An 18,317-nucleotide genomic window follows, 5' to 3' on the forward strand; every position below is an offset into this window, starting at 1 on the left:
TTAACCAGGTTCAGTTTTCTCTGAAATTCTTGTACATGAGTGAGAAATCAGTTTCTCTTAGTTACTAATGGATTTCCCTGGTGGTTCAGTGGTAAAAAATCTGCTTGTCAATGCAGGAGACGTGGGTTCGATCCCTGGGCTGGGAAAATCCCCTGCAGAAGGAAATAGCAACCCACTCCAGTATTCTTGACTAGAAAATCCCATGTATGGAGAAGACTGGCAGGCTAACGTCCATGAGATCGCAAAAGACTGCAGCATGACCTAGCGACTTAATAAGACCGATGTATATTACTCTGCCAGCTGATAAGCAGGTGAGGGACTAGATAGAGGAAGAAGGTGGTCAGAGCAGGCTTCTCTGAGGAGGTGGCATTTGAGCGGAGGCTGGAAGGAGGAGGTGAAGGAAACATGTGGGTGTTTGGGGGAAATTTATTGACTCTGGCCTGGTCTGTGCCTCTTCCTCCTCCCAATCCCAACAACCTCCTTCCAACCTCCAAACAGAGGTTGTCTCTGAACTACTGGAGGAAGGGGAATTCCGATGGGGGTGGGTGTGTGTGTGCGCGCACATGTGCGGGTCTCAGTCTCTGGCCACCATCCGCTTCACTCCTCTCTTCCACTGGCTGTCCTAGCTTTGTGTAGGTGTTGCTGGGCAGAGCTTTGGTTTGAGGGCCTGGGTTCCCCATCAAAGCTCCAGATCTATTTTCAAAGGAGCCGCTGGGCCCTGTGCCTGTGGACAAAGAAGGGAGTGCCATCCCGGAGCCCAGTTACGGAGCCACTTTTCAGCTGCATCCCAGCTGGGCATCTCCTGGATCGGGGATAGGGGGTGGTGGTGGTGGGGTGCTGGTGGGGCCTGGATGCTCACACTCCCCACTCCTTCCATGGCAAAGAGGGGATTGAGGATCCTTTCTCTGGCCCACTGGTGGAACTGGTAGGATTTGGAGTCAGCCCGTCTGAGTTCAAATCCAGACAGGAACATTTATGATTACTAAATAAAAAAAAAATCCAGCCAGGCACTTTCCCAACCAGCTGTGTGACCCTAAGCCGCTCATTTAAATTCTCTGAATCCTCATCTCCATAAAAGGAGTTTATCAGTAACTCCTGTCTCCTGAGGATTCTGTCTTCCTGCCTGGAAAGTGCTTGCTGGGGAGTTCCTTGGTGGTCCAGTGGCTAAGACTCCATGTTCCCAATGCAGGGGGCCCAGGGTTCTATCCCTGGTCGGGGAACTAGATCCCACATGCTACAGCTAAGAGTTCACATGCTGCAACTAAAAGTCTTGCATGCCACAACAAAGATAGATCTTGCATGCCACAATTAATACCTGGCACAGCCAGATAAATAATTAAGGGGGGAAAAAAAGAAAGTGCGTGATGAAGTTGGCCATTCACTTAGGGAACACTGGGCTTTAGAGGGGTACCTGAGTCTGTCTCCCAAGACCATCTCTCCAGCTCCCTGGGAGGAATGTGCACTTGGGATGAAGAAGGGGTGCCCCCACCACCTGCCAGACTTTCTCTTTGAAGGATGGCACAGAGGTCCTGGGACTAATTAATCACTGGGAAGGGCCAGACAACTGCCCAGGGGTGGGGAGGACGTCAGTATTTACCCGGTTTTCTCAGAAGCCACTGAGATCCTGGCTCTCACAGGGGGAGGGGGAGGGGAACAAATGAACCGCAAGGCTGGAAAAGGATGAGTGGTCTGGATAGCAGCCACCCTCCCTGCCCCCACCCACCCCCAGGGTGCTAATGGGGCAACCGCTGCCTTAAGCCTCAAAAGACAACCACCACCAGAAACAGACACTGAACCGTTTATTGGCCTGGGCCTGAGTCTCTGGCAGGAGGGGCATCCGGGGAGCTGTGTAAGGGGAGACAAGCCCCCAACTGGCTCCTTGCCCCCCCAAAGATCCCCTCCCCCAGCCTTTGCAGTCACAAGAAATCACTTTCAGGTGTGAGGGTTCCTTCCCCCCACCCCCAGGTGAGCTGCACCCCAGTTCTCCAGTGGGGAGATAAGCCAGCAATGACACAGGGGTCGGTGCAGGGACCAGACCCCTCTTTGGCAGCTTCATTACAGACGAGAGGAGACAAAATAGCATGCATCCTGGGAGACATGGCAAGGGGAGGGGACCACAGATATTACACACACACACACACACACACACACACACACACGCACAGACACTGACAGACGCACATAAATACATGTTTGTACCGCAATATCCCTTCCCTCCATCCACAGAATTTAGCAAAGTCCTTCTGGAGTGGGTTAAAAGAGGGTATCCCACCATTGTCCTTGGTACCCCCACCCCCTGTGCTCCATCTGATGTAGCTGGAAAGCAGGCACAGGAGGCTCAAGGCTGTCCTGCCTTAGATTGGGTATCTTGGCTGGGTCTGGAAGTGAGTGGAGCTTGAGGAAGGGTGGTTATTTTATGGGGGGCCAGAGGTCTGGTGTCAACAGTTCCCCTAGAACTTTCTCCTATTCCACTCTGCCCCCCTGGGAGAGCCCTCCTCAGGTCCCCAGACCAGTTTTCCCAGCCCTGGGTGACTCTTCTGAGCCCCCAGTAGTGCAATCTGGCCGATGAGGTCTGAGAATGGGGGTTAGTCCCCCCCCACCCCCCACGTGGTTTCCTGGCATCTCACTTGTAGAATGAGAAGAAAAGACAAGGAAGAAGTTGCCAGAGTGGCAGCTGGTGACATTTGGGGAAGCTGTGGATTTGAGGCCAGGAACTGTTAGCCCCAGGGCCACCCAGAAAGGTCAGAGAGGAGGTCTCCAGCCCCTAGGTACACAGTGGTTCCAGGGGAGTAGGCTCCGAGGTGGCCAGAAGAAGGTGGCAAGGGGGGATGGTAAATTCAGAGAGGGGAGTCAGAAGCAGGGCGGCAGGTCAGCGTTGTGAAATGCTGACATCCTTCAGACGGGGTTGGAAATGGCTCCTTTGCTGTGTTCCACTAGAGCACCTGCCTGCTGTCACTCAGGCCCTTTCCAGGTTCCCCCACCCCACCCCCGTCCCCAATCCTCCCCACAATCCAGTTCCAAAGAGGTCACCATGCTGAGCCCCAGGACCCTGCTGCCGCTGTGCCATCTGACTGGTCAAAGCCTCAGTCGACCATCCCAAGCATGAAAAATCTTCAGCATCACCCGGGTCTGTGAAATGGGGGCATCTTACTTGGCAACCCCTGCCCCCCTCGGCCCCATTTCTGTCCCGGGTCACTGGAGCTTCTCCACGGAACTCTCTGCCAAGGTGGCCTGGCTGTCAGCCCACTTGCCCCTCACACAATTGTGTTGCCCTCCAGAAATGTGGGTGACGTGGGCACGTGCATGCCCTTCTCCAGGGAACTGGAGCTGCGAAGGGGTAGGAGGTGGTGGCCGGGGTTCTGTCCCGCCGCCCTTGCATCCCTGCTGCCTGCCGCCAGCACTGCAGCGGTCGTAACACCTCCCGCCGCAGGTCCCGGCTGCGCCACGTGTAGATGACTGGGTTGAGCAGCGAGTTGAGGGTGGCGAAGGCAAAAAAGTAGTGGGCCTGGTAGAGCATAGGGCAGGTGCGGACCGGACAGGCATAGTCCAAGAGGAGGATGCTAAAGGCAGGCAACCAGCAGAAGATAAAGACACCCAGCACGATGGTGACCGTCTTGAGCAGGGCGAGCGTCTGTGGGGCAGCCACATCGGCCTGGCTGGAGCGGACCACACAGTAGATGCGGATGTACAGAGCTACAATGGCCGACAGGATGACCGAGAAGATGGTCACCACGCAGAGCACGTAGGGCTTGGCGTAGAGTGGCAGAACGGTGGAGCAGGCCTCCAGGTGGCCCAGGCAGTTCCAGCCGAGGATGGGCAGGCCTCCAAGGACCAGCGAGATGAGCCACGAGGCTGCGATGAGCAGCAGCATGCGGCAGCTCTTGTCGCTGCCGTAGAGCTTGACCTTGGCAATGGCCACGTGCCGCTCAATGGCGATGGCCAGGAGGCTGAAGACAGAGGCGGAGAGCGTGATGAAGGCAGAGCCCTCGCGGGCGAACCACTGCACAGGTGTCAGCCCCAGTGTGACTGAACCCGAGAGCAAGGTATTGGCTATGAAGGCCACGCCCGCCAACAGGTCTGATGCTGCTAGGTTGCCCAGGAACAGATACATGGCCGAGTGGAACTTGCTGTTGCGGGCAACTGCGATGAGCACCAGCAGGTTCTCTACTACGATGGCACAACACAGGAGGATGATGAGGGCCGAGGCCACCTGACGGGAGGGCGTATCCTTCGTGTCGGGACTCTCCTTGGTGTAATTATAGTGTTCCCTGACCTTGCTGGAGCTTAGGTACTCTGAGTACACGCCGCCCATGGTGGGGCTCAGTAGCCAGCCGGGGCCATGGGGCTGTTGATGCTGCAGAGAGAAAACACAGACAGACAGGTCAGTGCTGTGGCTGCAGCTTGGACTGACTCTGGACTAGGCTGTGGTTCACGTTCCAGCTCTGTCACATGAAGTCAGAATTATCGTCATCTTTGCTTTACAAATGGGGGGCTTCCCAGGTGGCACTAGTGGTAAAAAATCTGCCTGACAATGCAGGAGAGGCAAGAGACACAGGTTCGATCCCTGAGCTGGGAAGATCCCCTGGAGGAGGGCATAGCAACCCATTCCAGTATTTTTGTATAGAGAATCCCATGGACAGAGGAGCCTGGCAGGCTTTAGTCCACTGGGTCACAAAGAGTCAGACACGACTGAGTGACTGAGCAAATGAGCACTGCTTTACAAATGGGAAACCCAGAGAGATCAATTCACTTTCCCAAAGCCTCGAAACTAGTCAGTGGCAGAGCCTCAGAGACCCACTCCAAAGCGTCTAAAACCTCTAGACTACAGTGTCTTGCAAAGGAACAGAAGCTCCCCTAAAGGGCATAAGAGACGTGAAGTAGACTTCTAGAAGCCTTACCCACCCACCCAGAGAGGGAGTCTTAGCCAGAACCTGGAGGCTTGTCTCCTTTCTTGAATACACTGGAGCCTCGGGCCCCGTGCCACCTGCCAACCTCGGTCAGCGAGATGCTGGTCGCTGATAGCACCATCCCCTGCTCATTACCACCCACTGCTCTGGACTTCAGGCTGGGTCTAAGCCTAGAGGCCCTGGGTGTTCCCAAGATAAGGTTTTGGGGAGACACCAGGGCGGCCCCGAGGTTTGAGCATTACAGAGGTCACATCATCTTCAAGGACATAGACCTTGCAGGCAATCCAGGGTTCAGCCCCACTCCCATATCTGACATGGTGTGGGATGCTGGGCCAAGTCACTCGATGCTTGGTCTCTAGGTCTCAATGGCCTCATCTGTGCAATGGGGAGAAGAAAGCCCATTTTAGAGGGGTGATGGGAAAATCCTGTTGAATGATACATGCAGCACATTTAGCACATAGCAGGCACGCAATAAATATTAGCTAATATTATTAGCTCCCCTCTTCCTGCCATACCATAGGGAGGGACTAGGTGCCTTCCTCCCAGTCTTTTGGGAGGGGATGTTGAGTGAGCCAGCTGGGCAAGAGTCCACAACAGCCTGTTCTCATCAGCACCATCTAGCCCTGCCCTGGGACACAGGGTCTTAGCTGGGTGGGCAGGGCCCTGTGGCACCCCCCTCCCCAGCCAGGATGAAATCCAGATGTGAGGGCCTTGGAACACACAGGGTGGAGTCTTTGCTCTCCAGTCACATCCGGTGTGGGGAAGGCTGGGAGGGGATGATGGGATAGGGGAGCCACAGAAGACCCTTCTGGGAGGTCCTGGCTGGGAGGATGGGGCAGCTGGGCCGAAGTCATGTGAGTGGTGAGGGGGCGTGCAGCCCCGCGGGGAAGAGGAGGGGATGGTATTCCCTTCCATGAAAGCCTGAGTCACCCCTCTCCCAAGGAAAACTGAGCCGTTGGGGGAGGGGGCTGGAAGGAGAGCGTAGGCAGAGAGGGTTAGAGGCCAATACCATGGCCTTCCCCGCCTTGGGAATTGGGGCGGGGGCCAGGAGGTGGTCTCAGAGGAACTGGTGTAGGGTCTGCCTTTCACGGGGGCCAGGAAGAAGCTCCAGACCAGCAGTTAGTTAATGGGGGGGGGGGTACGGGAACAGCCCTCCCCAAGTCCCTGGAAACATGCCTTGCAAGGACCTCGTGCATGCCAGGAGCACCGGTTCCAGAAAAGGCTGGTTAGGCTGGTTCTCAGTGAGCTTGGGAATGATGAGGGGCTTCTGGGGTCGCCCAGCCATCTCAGTCTCGGACACCCCCTCAGAGGGGCGCCCTGGCCCCCGGCCTGATAGAGGCAGCTGCTCCCCCTGGGCAAAAGGACATCCGTCCTAGTTTGGGAACAGAGAAAGGCTTGTGCGCATCCCCAGGGACTGTCGCTCCGCCCAGATAGCCACACAGAGGCCCCTTGTTTCCCTGCCGGACGGGGCCCAGGCGCCCCGATGCCCTCTGCCCATTGCAGCGGGCTTGGCCCAGGTCTTGGGCCTTACCAGACCGACCGACAGGCCAGAAACAGCCCCGCGCTCTGATTGGCTTATTTTCAATCCCAGAGTATTGAGCAACTCAGGCCTATTGGCCTGAGCTTTGCATCCTCGACATTTGATTGGCCCAGTTGGGGGCGCTCTATGGTTTGCACTACTGAGCGGGCTCTTTCCAGGCGGTTGGAGCTCATTTCTTTTCGAGGACATTGTTAAGACTGTGGATGTCCCCGGGGAGAGTCTGAACCACAGCCTGACCGCTGGGTCACTCCGACCAGTCACCCTCGAGCTGCCCTGGCCTACTGGCCCCCTCCTGGGGATCATAATTGAGAACTGAGGGCCTGTGGCAGGTCTGGGAAGCACCCTTGCTGGTGGGCTAGAAGCCCAGGGTGTGCCCCCTGCACCGCCCCTCAAACCTCTCTCCTGTCTGGAGGCCCAGAGAAAGATTTATGGCCGATTCCTAGATAAATAAGAAGTGGTTTCAGTCCTCATACCCCAGGGACTGACCAAAATGTCGTCTTCTTCCTTGGGAGACTACCATCATTTCTTATAGCCTCAGAAGGAAGGGTGGTTAGTTAGAGAAGACGAATGCCTCTTTCTTCTCCACTAGGACGATTCCCAGAAAGAGGAACCAGGGTCTGGAGGCTGGAGCTGGCACAGTCACCCTGAGGCAAATACAGGCCTGGCCTGCTTCCCCTCCCTGCATCAGGCTCCCAGGCGTGGCTAACGCAGGGCCTGACTCCTCTTCACCTTCACCAAGGCAGTCACCTCCCAGATGCTCAGTAAGAGGTCACTAGGCTCAGCACTGGGGAATGGCCAGGCCTGAAGCAAGAGGGACAAGCGATGGGGTTTGGAGGGAAGGAAAGCGAGACACACCAAGACTGTTCAGGGGGAGATTAAAGAGAGAGGAAGGCAGGAGGAAGTCTCAGTGGCTTCCAGGAGCCCCTCCCGCAAGTTCTATGGAGGCATGCCCTGTGGTTACTGTTCCTCTGGGCATTCACAGGTCCCATACCCCTTGCCCTAGGATATCCCCCTGGGCTCCGTTTCCCTTCAGTTTCCATTTCCCAGGTGGCTCGGTGGTAAAGAATCTGCCTGCATTTCAATCCCTAGGTCGGGAAGATCCCCTGGAGGGGGAAAAGGCAATCCACTCTGGTATTCTTGCCTAGGAAATCCCAAGGACAGAGGAAATCCCTGGCAGGCTACAGTCCAGGGGTCACAAAGAGTCAGACACGACCAAGCTCACATGCACGCATCCAAACCCCTCTATACTGCCATTCTCCATGCAGCAGCCAGGGGGAGCTTTTAAATTTATAGCTTCAATATGTCACTCCTCACCTCCAAACTCTTCCATGGTTCCCCAGTATCCAAAGTGACCCCTGCCCACCTCCCCTCCTCCCACTCTCCCCCAGAGCCATTCCACTGAACCACACTGGCCTCTCACGTTTCAGCCCCATGCCGACCTCAGAGCTTTTGCCTCTGCTGTTTGTTCACCTGGCATGGCCTTCCTATCTTTCAGGTTTCTGTTTAGTGGCCTCTAACCACTAGGCTATCCTAGCCACCTTCCCTAGGCCCTTTCTATCACAGCATCTTTTATTATATTCACAGCACTTGCCAATTTCAAAAATTATCATTGTATTTCTTGTTTTTTGTCAGCTTCCATGGTTGAATGTGTGTCAGAGGCCAGCAACTAAATCCTTCAGTCCCTGGAAGAATGCCTGGCATACTTAGAAAGCACTCAGAAAATGTGTGGGATGGATGGATGAATGGATAGATGGATGAATAGATGAATGAATGAACAAGTGAACGAGGGCCCCCGAGGGTGGAGGCTCCTAAACTCAGCCCAGGCTCAGACAACAGTAAAGGAGGCTGGAGACACCTCTGGTCCGCTGGCAGGCCACCCCCACCAGGCGAAGCCCAGCGTCTCCTTGGAGACACGCACAACCCGCCCCCGCCCTTGGGCCGCAGTCTCGGCCTCCTTATCTGGCGGTGGAATGCACGGTATCCACACTGGCTGCTTCTGGGGCCGCGCCTCCTTTCTTCCGCGACAGCCGCACGCAGGGGACCCCCAAGTCTCCAAGTGGGAATGGGCGACGCCTGTGCGTCCAGCCCGGGGCCCCGCCTCGATCTTCCTAGAGGACTGGGGAGAGGGGGGTGAGGGGTCCAGCGACAGCTGCACCGCGAGTGCCGCGCCCGTGTCGCGCCACGCGGGGCACCGTGGGCTCAGCGCGTGGCGCCTGGAGTGTCTGACTAGGGAAGAGTCTGGTAAGGGGATGGAAATCCCCGATGAGTCAACTCGTGCCAGAAGGAGTGGGCTAGGTTCCCACGCTTGTCTGGGCCCAGAACCGCGCGGGGTCGGCGGCACGCGTGCCCGCGCCCGCGCCCCATCCCCAGGCCCGAGGGGAAAGAAGAGGCGCCGAAGCCACGCAGCCTCAGGTTCACTTTCCTTCCAGAACAAAGCCACGACCCCACGGGAGGCGGGGCGGAGGACTGGAAGAGATGAACTACTCAGGGAAACTGAGGCAGAGGATCAGAAGTGCAGGAGGTGGGCATCTGCCTTCCTCCGGAGCCCCGCCCCTTGGCTTGGCTGTACTGCGGCGCGCAGCACCTTTCGCCAGCGTCCAGCCAGGGTCAGCGAAGAGGGGCGTCCTCCCCTCCCCCATACACAGTCCCCAAACCCCCTGGTCCGGGGTGCACGCCATCCTGCCTCCCAGTCTCCGACCGAAAGCGCTTGGATTCCGCCTTCTCCTCCCGGCCAACTTCCTGCCGCTGGAGAAGGCGGGGAACTCAGTCTGGGGGTTCGCGGCCAAGGCAATGGGGCCTCCTAGGATCGTGGAGAGGGCGCACGATGACCACTCCCTGGGTGCAACCGGAGGACCAGCAGTGCGTGCGCGCCCAGGGAGCCCCCGACCCCTAGCGGGCTTTCCTAGCTCCGATCCGAGACCTCCGGGGACCCGGGCCCGCCCTTTCTGCCTCCCCCTCGCCACGCACGCTCACCTGGCTAGGCCGATCCGGCTCCTTGCCCGGGCCGGAGGGGCTTTGGCGCCTGGGTCCCCCGGGACGGCCGCGGCAGGGGCTGGGACTGCCCGCCGGGCTCCACTGCGTCCCGGGGCTGGGGACTGGGGACTCAGGGACAGGGAGGGAAGAGCCGCCTTGGCCCCCCCACTCGCCGCGCCCTGTCTCCGCCTCCTCCTTTCCGGCCGGCGGCAGCAGCAATGAATTCCAGATGTGATCAGCTCAGCGGGGCGCGCGCGAGGGCGGGCGTGGGGGAGGCGCGCAGGGTCCCTTTGTCCGCACCCCCACCTCCAGCCCTGCCCCCTCCCAGCCCCACCCGTGAGAACCGGCCAACGCATGACGTCACGCAGACCCGTACTGTCCAGTCGCTCCTGCCCAGGTGGCCTCAACCTGAAATAACTGTCTTGGATTGCAGATATACTCTTGGCCCCTGCCTGGGATCCTGGAATTGCAGGAGGGCAAGGAATTGCTTTACTTATTCAGCAAGGAGCCAGGAAGCACCTACTAAGGTCAACACAACAAACAGGCATTAAGCGCCCACTGTGTGTTCATCCAACAAAAAAGCAAGTTCCTATTATGTGCTAGGTGGTGGCGGTGGTTTAGGCGCTAGGTGGTGTCTGACTCTTGCAACCCCTTGGACTGTAGCCCTGGACTCCTCCTTGGGATTTTGATTTCCCAAACAAGAATACTGGAGTGGGTAGCTATTTCCTTATCCAGGGGATCTTCCTGACCCAGGACCCACTGATGGGTGGATGCTTTACCACTGAGCCAGGGAAGCCCACTATGTGCTAGGCCCTGCCACAAAGAATGGATTGGTTTTTGCCTTAATAAGGCCCCAGAATTGAGGCCCTGGCCCCTCTGCCCTAGAAGACTGGGGGAGCACTCAGCAGCCTCCACTGCCTCTGTCCAATTGAGTATTTTCCTTGTGGTCGACCAGCAGGCCCAAGCTAATTCTTGCTTTTTAAGTTGGGTCCCAGTCTTTTTGGCTGAGCTATGAGGGATCTTAATTCCCCAACCAGGGATCAAACCCCATGCCCCCTGCAGTGGCAGCACAGAGTTTTAACCACTGGACTGCCAGGGAAGTCCTAGCCAGTTCTTTAGTTTCCCATTTTTTCCCATTGAGCTTTTCCTGGGCATCTCTGTGTGCCTGGCCGCAGAGATGAAGCCCACCTGCATTTACTGATGTGTGCGTGTGAAATCAGGGACTAGACGATATGTCCCTCACTCCTTTGGAAATGGCAACCCATTCCCATATTCTTGCCTGGAAAAATTCCATGGACAAGGGAGCCTGGCAGGTTATAGTCCATGGGGTCACAAAGAGTCAAACATGACTGAGTGTCCAAGATCCCACGCACAGGCATAGCAGTGAACAGAAAAGGGAAAAAAGTCCTTCCCTTCATGGAACCTATGTACAGAAAGGCACTATTTGTGGAAATGAATACATCATCTGCTTATATGTTTACTTACCACAATACAGTAAGCACCCGCATGTGCCAGACACCATTCTAAAAGGCTGGAGATATATCAGGAAACAAAACAGATAAAACTCCCTGTCCCAAGTTGATGTTCTACTATACTTGCTCAGGGCTTCTCCACTGGCTCAGTGGTAAAGAATTTTCATGCAACGCAGCAGCTGCAAGAGACTTGGGTTCAATCCCTGGGTCAGGAAGTTTCCTCTGGAGGAGGAAATGGCAACCCACTCCAGTATTCTTGCCTAGAGAATCCCATGGACAGAGGAGCCTGGCGGGCTACAGTCCATAGTGTCACAAAGAGTTGAACACGACTGAAGCGACTTAGCATGCACACATACTTGCTCAGAATATCTAAAGTATTACAGAAAGAAGAAACTGATAAATTTCCTGGGAGAGGAACTGAAAGATAGGGGACAGGGCATGGGAGGGACATAACTTTCACTCTGTGAGTGCTTTTGTATCTTTTGACTTTTGTAACATGTACATACTTGGCCTATTCCAACAATAAGTTACGTTGAGGGAATTCACAGGCGGTCCAGTGGTTAGGACTTGGGGCTTTCACTGCCATGGCCCAGGTTCAGTCTCTGGTCAGGAAACTAACAAGCCATGTGGTCAAAAAAATTAATTGATCAATTAAGCTGAAAGTTAGACTGCTTGTACGCAGACGTGTGCTTAGTCACTTAGTGTCCGACTCTTTGTGGATTACTGAATACTGGAGTGGGTTGCCATGCCCTCCTCCAGGGGATCTTCCCAACCCAGGGAGGGAACCCAGGTCTCCCACATTGCAGGCAGATTCTTTCCTGTCTGAACCATCAGGGAAGCCCTGATACCCAGACAGTGTAAGAAAAAACAGGGAGAGGGTAGGTACACTCTTCTGTGTGTATTTGGCTGTGCGGTACAGCATGTGGGATCTTAGTTCCTCAACCAGGGATAGAACGCAGGCTTTTGGTAGTGAAAGTGAGGAATCTTAACCACTGGACCACCAGGGAATTCCTCGTATGTCTAATATACTTCAGTAAAGAGTGTTGTAAAGCAAAATGACACAAAAGGGTATCTGCACTTCCACATCTGTTGCAGTATTATTTGCAGTAGCCAAGATATGGAAACAACTTGTGTCTGTCAACAGATGAATGGATAAAGATGTAAGATTCATTTATACATACGGTGTCCCCCGGGATAAAGAATCCACCTGCCAATGCAGGAAATGAGGGTTCAATTCCTGGGTTGGGAAGATTCCCTGGAGTAGAAAATGGCAACCCACTCCAGTATTCTTGCCTGGAGAACCCCCATGGACAGAGGAGCCTGGCAGGCTACAGCCCATGGGGTCACAAATAGTCGAACATGACTGAGTAACTGAGAATGCACACACATATAAATATACATATATACACATACACATATACATAATGGAATATTGTTCACCGATTAGAAAAGAAATTCTGTCATTTTCAACGACATGGATGAAATTTGAGGGCTTTATGCTAAGCGAAATGAGCCAGACAAAAACAAGTACCACATGCGTGCTAAGTCACTTCAGTTGTGTTCAACTCTTTGCAACTCCATGGACTGTAGCCTTCCGTTTTCCTCTGTCCATTTGGATTCTCCAGGAAAGAATACTGGAGTGGGTTGCCATGCCCTCCTCCAGGGGATCTTCCCAACCTAGGGTCTCCTGCAGCTGCTGTATTGCAGGTGAATTCTTTACCACTGAGCCACAGGGGAGGCCCCTAAATACTGCATGCTATCCCTTATACTGGAATCTTTAAAAAAAACTTATAGAAACAGAGAGTAGGAAAGGTGATTGCCAGATGCTGGGGGGTGGGGGAAATGGGGAGAGATTAGCAAAAGGGTGCAAACTTTCAGTTATAAGATAAATAAGGCTGCGAATATAATATACAGCACAGTGACTACAGTTGATAATACTGTATCAAAGAATTGAAATTTGCTGAGAGTAGAACTGAACTGCTGTTACACACACACACAAGATAAAAACGTGAGGTGAAAGATGTGTTCATTAACTGGATGAGGGGGAATCCTTTCAGTATATACATATGTCAAATCACCTGGATGTACACTTTAACTTACCATTTTACACGTCAATCATGCTTCATAAAAGATGAAATTTAAAAAAAAACTATGGATGCTTGAATCCCAAAAAATGCAACCGATAAAAAAGAGAGAAAGAGAAGTTTAGTGCACGCTTCTGTATGCATACCATACTCCATAAATCAGGTTGAAAAGCAAAACTTTGAAAAAGGAAATTAAAGTTGATCCATTTGGACACGACTGAGTGACTGATCTGATCTGACCTGATTTATGCCTATTAAAAAGGAAAATCGGAGTCGTCCTGATATGAAACTGTTTTCAACGTAAGATGAAAAAAGCACAATGTAGATGAGTTTGCATTGCTCGCTTGCCTGCGTTTCTGGATATATTTATTTATAAGGACTGTATAAATACACACACATTTGCCTGTGGAGAAACAGGCCGTATTGGGGAGAAGGCACAAGACCCCGTCACAGTGGTTACCTCCAGGGAGAGAGACAGGGGGACAGGTGAAAATACATACACATTTGCCTGTGGACAACCAGGCCATATCAGGGGGGTTGGGGGGAGGCACAAGACACCGTCACAGTGGTTACCCTCAGGGAGGGACACAGAGCGGGCAGGGGGACAGGTGAGAGGGGACCAGACTTTTCACGGGGTACCCTGGGGGGAGGGAATGTTTGAAATTTTTAGCTCATATTACAAACTCAAAAAATTTACAAAGACATGAAAAATCACATTGAAGTAACAAATCACCAGGCTTTTTAGCTGTAAAATTGTTTCTATAATAATAATAACAAATAGTATCAATAACATAAATCAACAATAACATCATCAATAAACATACCTGTGCTATTTATTCAACATGTCACTGTGAAATGAATTTATATTAAGAATACACATATTTAAGTTATCAATAAGGAAATAAATATTAAGAGTCAATATATTAGTGTTACGTGTCTGTGGCATATATATTCAAATAATGCAACAGAGAATGCTCTGAGCTAGCTATAGTGATACCTTGTTGGTTTCTGCCATCCAAAACTGAAAGTCCAATGGAAGAGACAGAAGAAACCAAACAGTTCTAACACACGAGGTAGCAAGGCTTTGGTGAGAAGATTTTAAAAAGCCGGAGAGTGGCTTTGCTCCTTTTCCTGACTCAGATTCAGTGTCCACTAAGCTTCGGGGCTAGATGGTGGGGTCCACTCGGAACCTCAGCAAAACCTCTCTGAATCCTCTGCCCAGATGAAGTGCAGCCATGCAAAGTCTAGAAACCAGGTGTTCAACCCATAGAGGACAAAGCACACACACACACACACAAAAAAAAAAAAAAACCAAAGACAAACCAGGTCCTTTCCTTGCAAGGGAGCTATCAGAGCGGAAATCTTAGCCCTCTGTGAGGACCTGAGACTGGGGAGGAAGTGCCCCCCTCCCCAGCTCGCCTAGGCTGCCTCAGCAGTTTGCCATCCTCTCAAGGGACCTGCGGGAGGGGGGAGTGTGTGGGTAATATCAAGGCTGCAGATACATCCGGCCGTCTGTTAGGGGTACCGTGGCGCCTAGACAAAGGTGATGTCCCCAGGGACACACAGATACACCCGCAAGCAACTTCCGCCTCCCCCTCCACCTCCCATTACTGGGGCCATATGAGATCCACACCGGGTCAGCTGAGGCGACAGGCTAGAGAACTGGGAACCACTTGCGTAGACACCCAGATCGTCTGGGCGGCGGTGGGGGGGCGGGTTATCTAGAGGAAAGCTGGAACCTCCCTGTGGCGGGGACTCAGGGAGGGGGGATCTCTAAGTGAGAGAACAGTGGAAGGGGAAGGAAATGGGGCCCTTTTCTTGCCGAGCTCGCAAGCAAGGGAAAAAGGAGAGAAGGAAGAGGCTTGGAGCAGCCTTCTGTAATTACACGGCCACCGACACTAATGGCTAATGCTCACAGACACAGACAGACTGTGCTGGGTGCGGCTGCATGAGTCCTCCACGCCTAGGAGGTGGGTATTATTGTTATCCTCATAATTCCACTTTTTATAAGGACTTTCTTTTTCTTTCATTTTTTGGCTGCAGCAAGTGCCATATGGGATCTTAGTTCCCAGAGCAGGGATCCAACTTGCACCCCTTGCATTGGAAGCACTTAATCATTGGACCACCAGGGAAGTCCCTAGACTTTAGTTTTTTAGAATAGTCTTAGGTTCACAGGAAAATTGAGCAGAAAGTACAGAGAATGGCCCATCTACCCCCTTTTACATGCATAGCTTCCCCCACTGTCAACAGCTCCCCCCAACAGAGTAGTACATTTGTTACCACTGATGAACCTACAAACGTACATCATTATCACCCCCCAAGTCCGTGGTGTACATGAGGGTTCACTCAGTGTTGTACATTCTATGGGTTTGGTCAAATGTATAATGATACATCGGAGAAGGCAATGGCACCCCACTCCAGTACTCTTGCCTGGAAAATCCCATGGGTGGAGGAGCCTGGTGGGCTGCAGTCCATGGGGTCGCTAAGAGTCGGACACGACTGAGCGACTTCACTTTCACTTTTCACTTTCATGCATTGGAGAAGGAAATGGCAACCCACTCCAGTGTTCTTGCCTGGAGAATCCCAGGGATGGGGGAGCCTGATGGGCTGCCATCTATGGGGTCGCACAGAGTCGGACACAACTGAAGCGACTTAGCAGCAGCAGCAGCAGCAGCATAATGATACATGGGCTTCCCTGGTGGCTCAGTGGTAAAGAATCCACCTGCCAGTGCAGGAGATGCAGGTTCGATCTCTGGGTCGAAAAGATTCCCTGGAGAAGGGGATCTTCAAAGGACATTCTTGAAGATGTCCAGTATTCTTGCCTGGAAAATTCCACCAACAGAGGAGGCCTGTGGGCTACAGTCCATGGAGTTGCAAAAGAGTCAGATACGACTTAGTGACTAAACAAAATGGGGAAAAAATGGAAGAAAAAATAATGATACCTATCCACCCTTATAGTATCATACAGATAGTTTCACTGCCCTAAAAACCCTCTGTGCTCTGGCCATTCATTCCCCTCTCCTCATCCTTAATCACTGACAACCATTGGTTTTTTTCACTGTCCCCATAGTTTTGCACTTTCCACATCACCCCATTTTAAAGATAAGGAAATTGAGGCACACGATTGTGGTGGGATTTGAACCAGAGCCCTCTCTGCTCTTCTTTTTATCTCAAGTCCCTGTCCCACTCCTGATGCAGTGAACATCACCCCCACCCCCACCCCCACCCTATCCCTGCCCTGGTGCCTTGGAATAGGAGGGCTGTGGTTATTGCTCAGAACCACATCAGCAACTGGTGAGGTGTAGAATGTTCTTCTCCACAGTCCAGAGGTGAAGGAATCCCTCTGACCTCTGATCCCACCCTACTCCAATTAAAAAAAAATTTTTTTTATCTATTTATTTGGGCTGTACCAGGTCTTAGTTGCAGCACACGGGGTCTTAAGTAGTCACCTGCAGGATTTTTCAGTGGCAGCATGTGGGGGTCTAGTTCCCTGATCAGGGATGGAACCCAGGTCCTCTGCATCAGGAGCCTGGAGTCCTAGCCATTGGACCACCAGGGAAGTCTCCACCCCGATTTTGTGAACTCCCCTATGAGGATGAGGCCTAGAATGTCCCTTGATCCACTCTGGGCCTCCACTGTCCCCCCACTCCCATCCCCCAGCTCTCAGGTTTTGGCAGGAGGAGAAGTGTCTGAGACAGGTCCCAACTTTCTCATCATCACCCCAGCACAAGCGGGGGAGGGGCCCAGCTGCAGAGAGGCTTTCCAGATGCTGATCTTGGCAGGCTGTGGAGCTGCAGTGGCCTCGTTTCATCCACCCATGGGCTTGAGGCCCACTTTCAGCTTCAGGGATGGGGTAGGGAGGCCGCTGGGGGAGGCCACCCCTGCCACGTCGGCACCAGATGGAGCTGCAGCCCAGGCTCAGCTCTCTCTTCTAGATGAGGGAGACGTGCTGTGAGGGGAGGGGAACCCCTGTAGCCCACTTCAGCCCTGCTCCAGCAAAGTAATAACAGCTGACACATACATCATGCGCCAGTTTACTGTCCTAAGTCCTGTGTAAATATCAACCCATCAGAAGCTCACAGCAGCTCCTTTAACGAATGAATAGACATGCTGCAGTTTGTCTTCACATGGAAGACCACTCAGGAATGTAATATCTGAAACTTCAAGTTCTCAGAGGAACTAGTGGTGGGACTTCCCTGGAGGTCTGGTGGCTAAGACTCCAGGCTCCCAGTGTGGGAGACCTGGATTCGATCCCTGATCAGGGAACTAGATCCCACGTGCTGCAACTAACAGCTTGTCTGCAGCAACTAAAGACCTCGCATGTGGTGCTCACTTCAGCAGCACATATACTAAAACTGGAATGATACTGAGATTAGCATGGCCCCTGCACAACGATGACAGGCAAATTCACGAAGCGTTCCATTAGGAAAAAAAAAAAAAGCCCTGAAATCCCACAACTAAGACGTGGTGCAGGCAATAAAAGAAAGCAGAGGTATAGAACAACATGGATGAATCTCAGATGCATTGTGGTGGGAGAAAGAAGGCAGGCACAAAAAGCTGCATACTGTATGATTCCCCTTCTGTTATTTCAGAAAAGGCCAAACTATACATACAATGAATAACCAGGGATATATAGGGGCTGAGGGTGGAGGGAGGGGCTGACAACAAAAAAGCATGGTGGAATTTTTTGGTGATGGAACCTTTCTATAGTTTGATTGTGGTGGTGGTAATATGACTACATATGTTTGTGGAAATTTGCAGAACTGTGCACTGTAAAAAAAGAATTTCTGGGTTTTTTTTAAAATGCAGGTCATATTTTAATGTACCTAAAAAAAAAAAACCCTTCCAAATATAACTATAAATATAACCAGGAAAAATACCTGAGATATGAATCTTAATTAACCATTAGTACATTACTTAAAAGAATTTTTTGAATCCTTAGCTTACTTCACTGGGTTCATAAAGGTATAAACCTACTTATTTTTCCATTTGAGCATTTTGTACTAAATGTAGTTTGTTTAGTCGCTAAGTTGTGTCCAACTCTCTTAACCCCATGGACTGTAGCCTGACAGGTTCTCTGTCCATGGGATTTCCCAGGCAAGAATACTGGAGTGGGTTGCCATTTCCTTCTCCATCTTTTTTTTTTTTTAATTGTATCTTAAATAAAAATCCTTCACAACTGCGTTGCATTAGTTCAGTTCAGTCACTCAGTCGTGTCTGACTCTTTGCGACCCCATGTACTGCAGCACACCAGGCCTCCCTGTCCATCACCAACTCCCAGAGCCTACCCAAACTCATGTCCATTGAGTTGGTGATGCCATCCAACCATCTCATCCTCTGT

General features: G+C 52.4%; 1 protein-coding gene and 1 non-coding gene across 2 annotated transcripts; one reads left to right on the top strand and one right to left on the bottom strand.

The window, feature by feature from the left end:
- Positions 1-1,759: 1,759 nt before the first annotated feature.
- On the bottom strand, positions 1,760-9,652 carry S1PR2 (sphingosine-1-phosphate receptor 2). The gene is given in 3 exon segments (XM_005910848.2): positions 1,760-3,367; positions 3,370-4,354; positions 9,421-9,652. Coding segments are annotated over 2 exon segments (1,056 nt in total). The 5' UTR covers positions 4,313-4,354; positions 9,421-9,652; the 3' UTR covers positions 1,760-3,254.
- Positions 9,653-17,301: 7,649 nt separating this feature from the next.
- LOC138988669 (U6 spliceosomal RNA) lies at positions 17,302-17,405 on the top strand. The gene has a single exon (XR_011464941.1). It is a non-coding gene; the product is annotated as a U6 spliceosomal RNA (small nuclear RNA).
- The last annotated feature ends 912 nt before the right edge of the window (positions 17,406-18,317 follow it).

This window comes from Bos mutus, chromosome 7, assembly GCF_027580195.1.
Source record: "Bos mutus isolate GX-2022 chromosome 7, NWIPB_WYAK_1.1, whole genome shotgun sequence".
NCBI lineage: Eukaryota > Metazoa > Chordata > Mammalia > Artiodactyla > Bovidae > Bos > Bos mutus.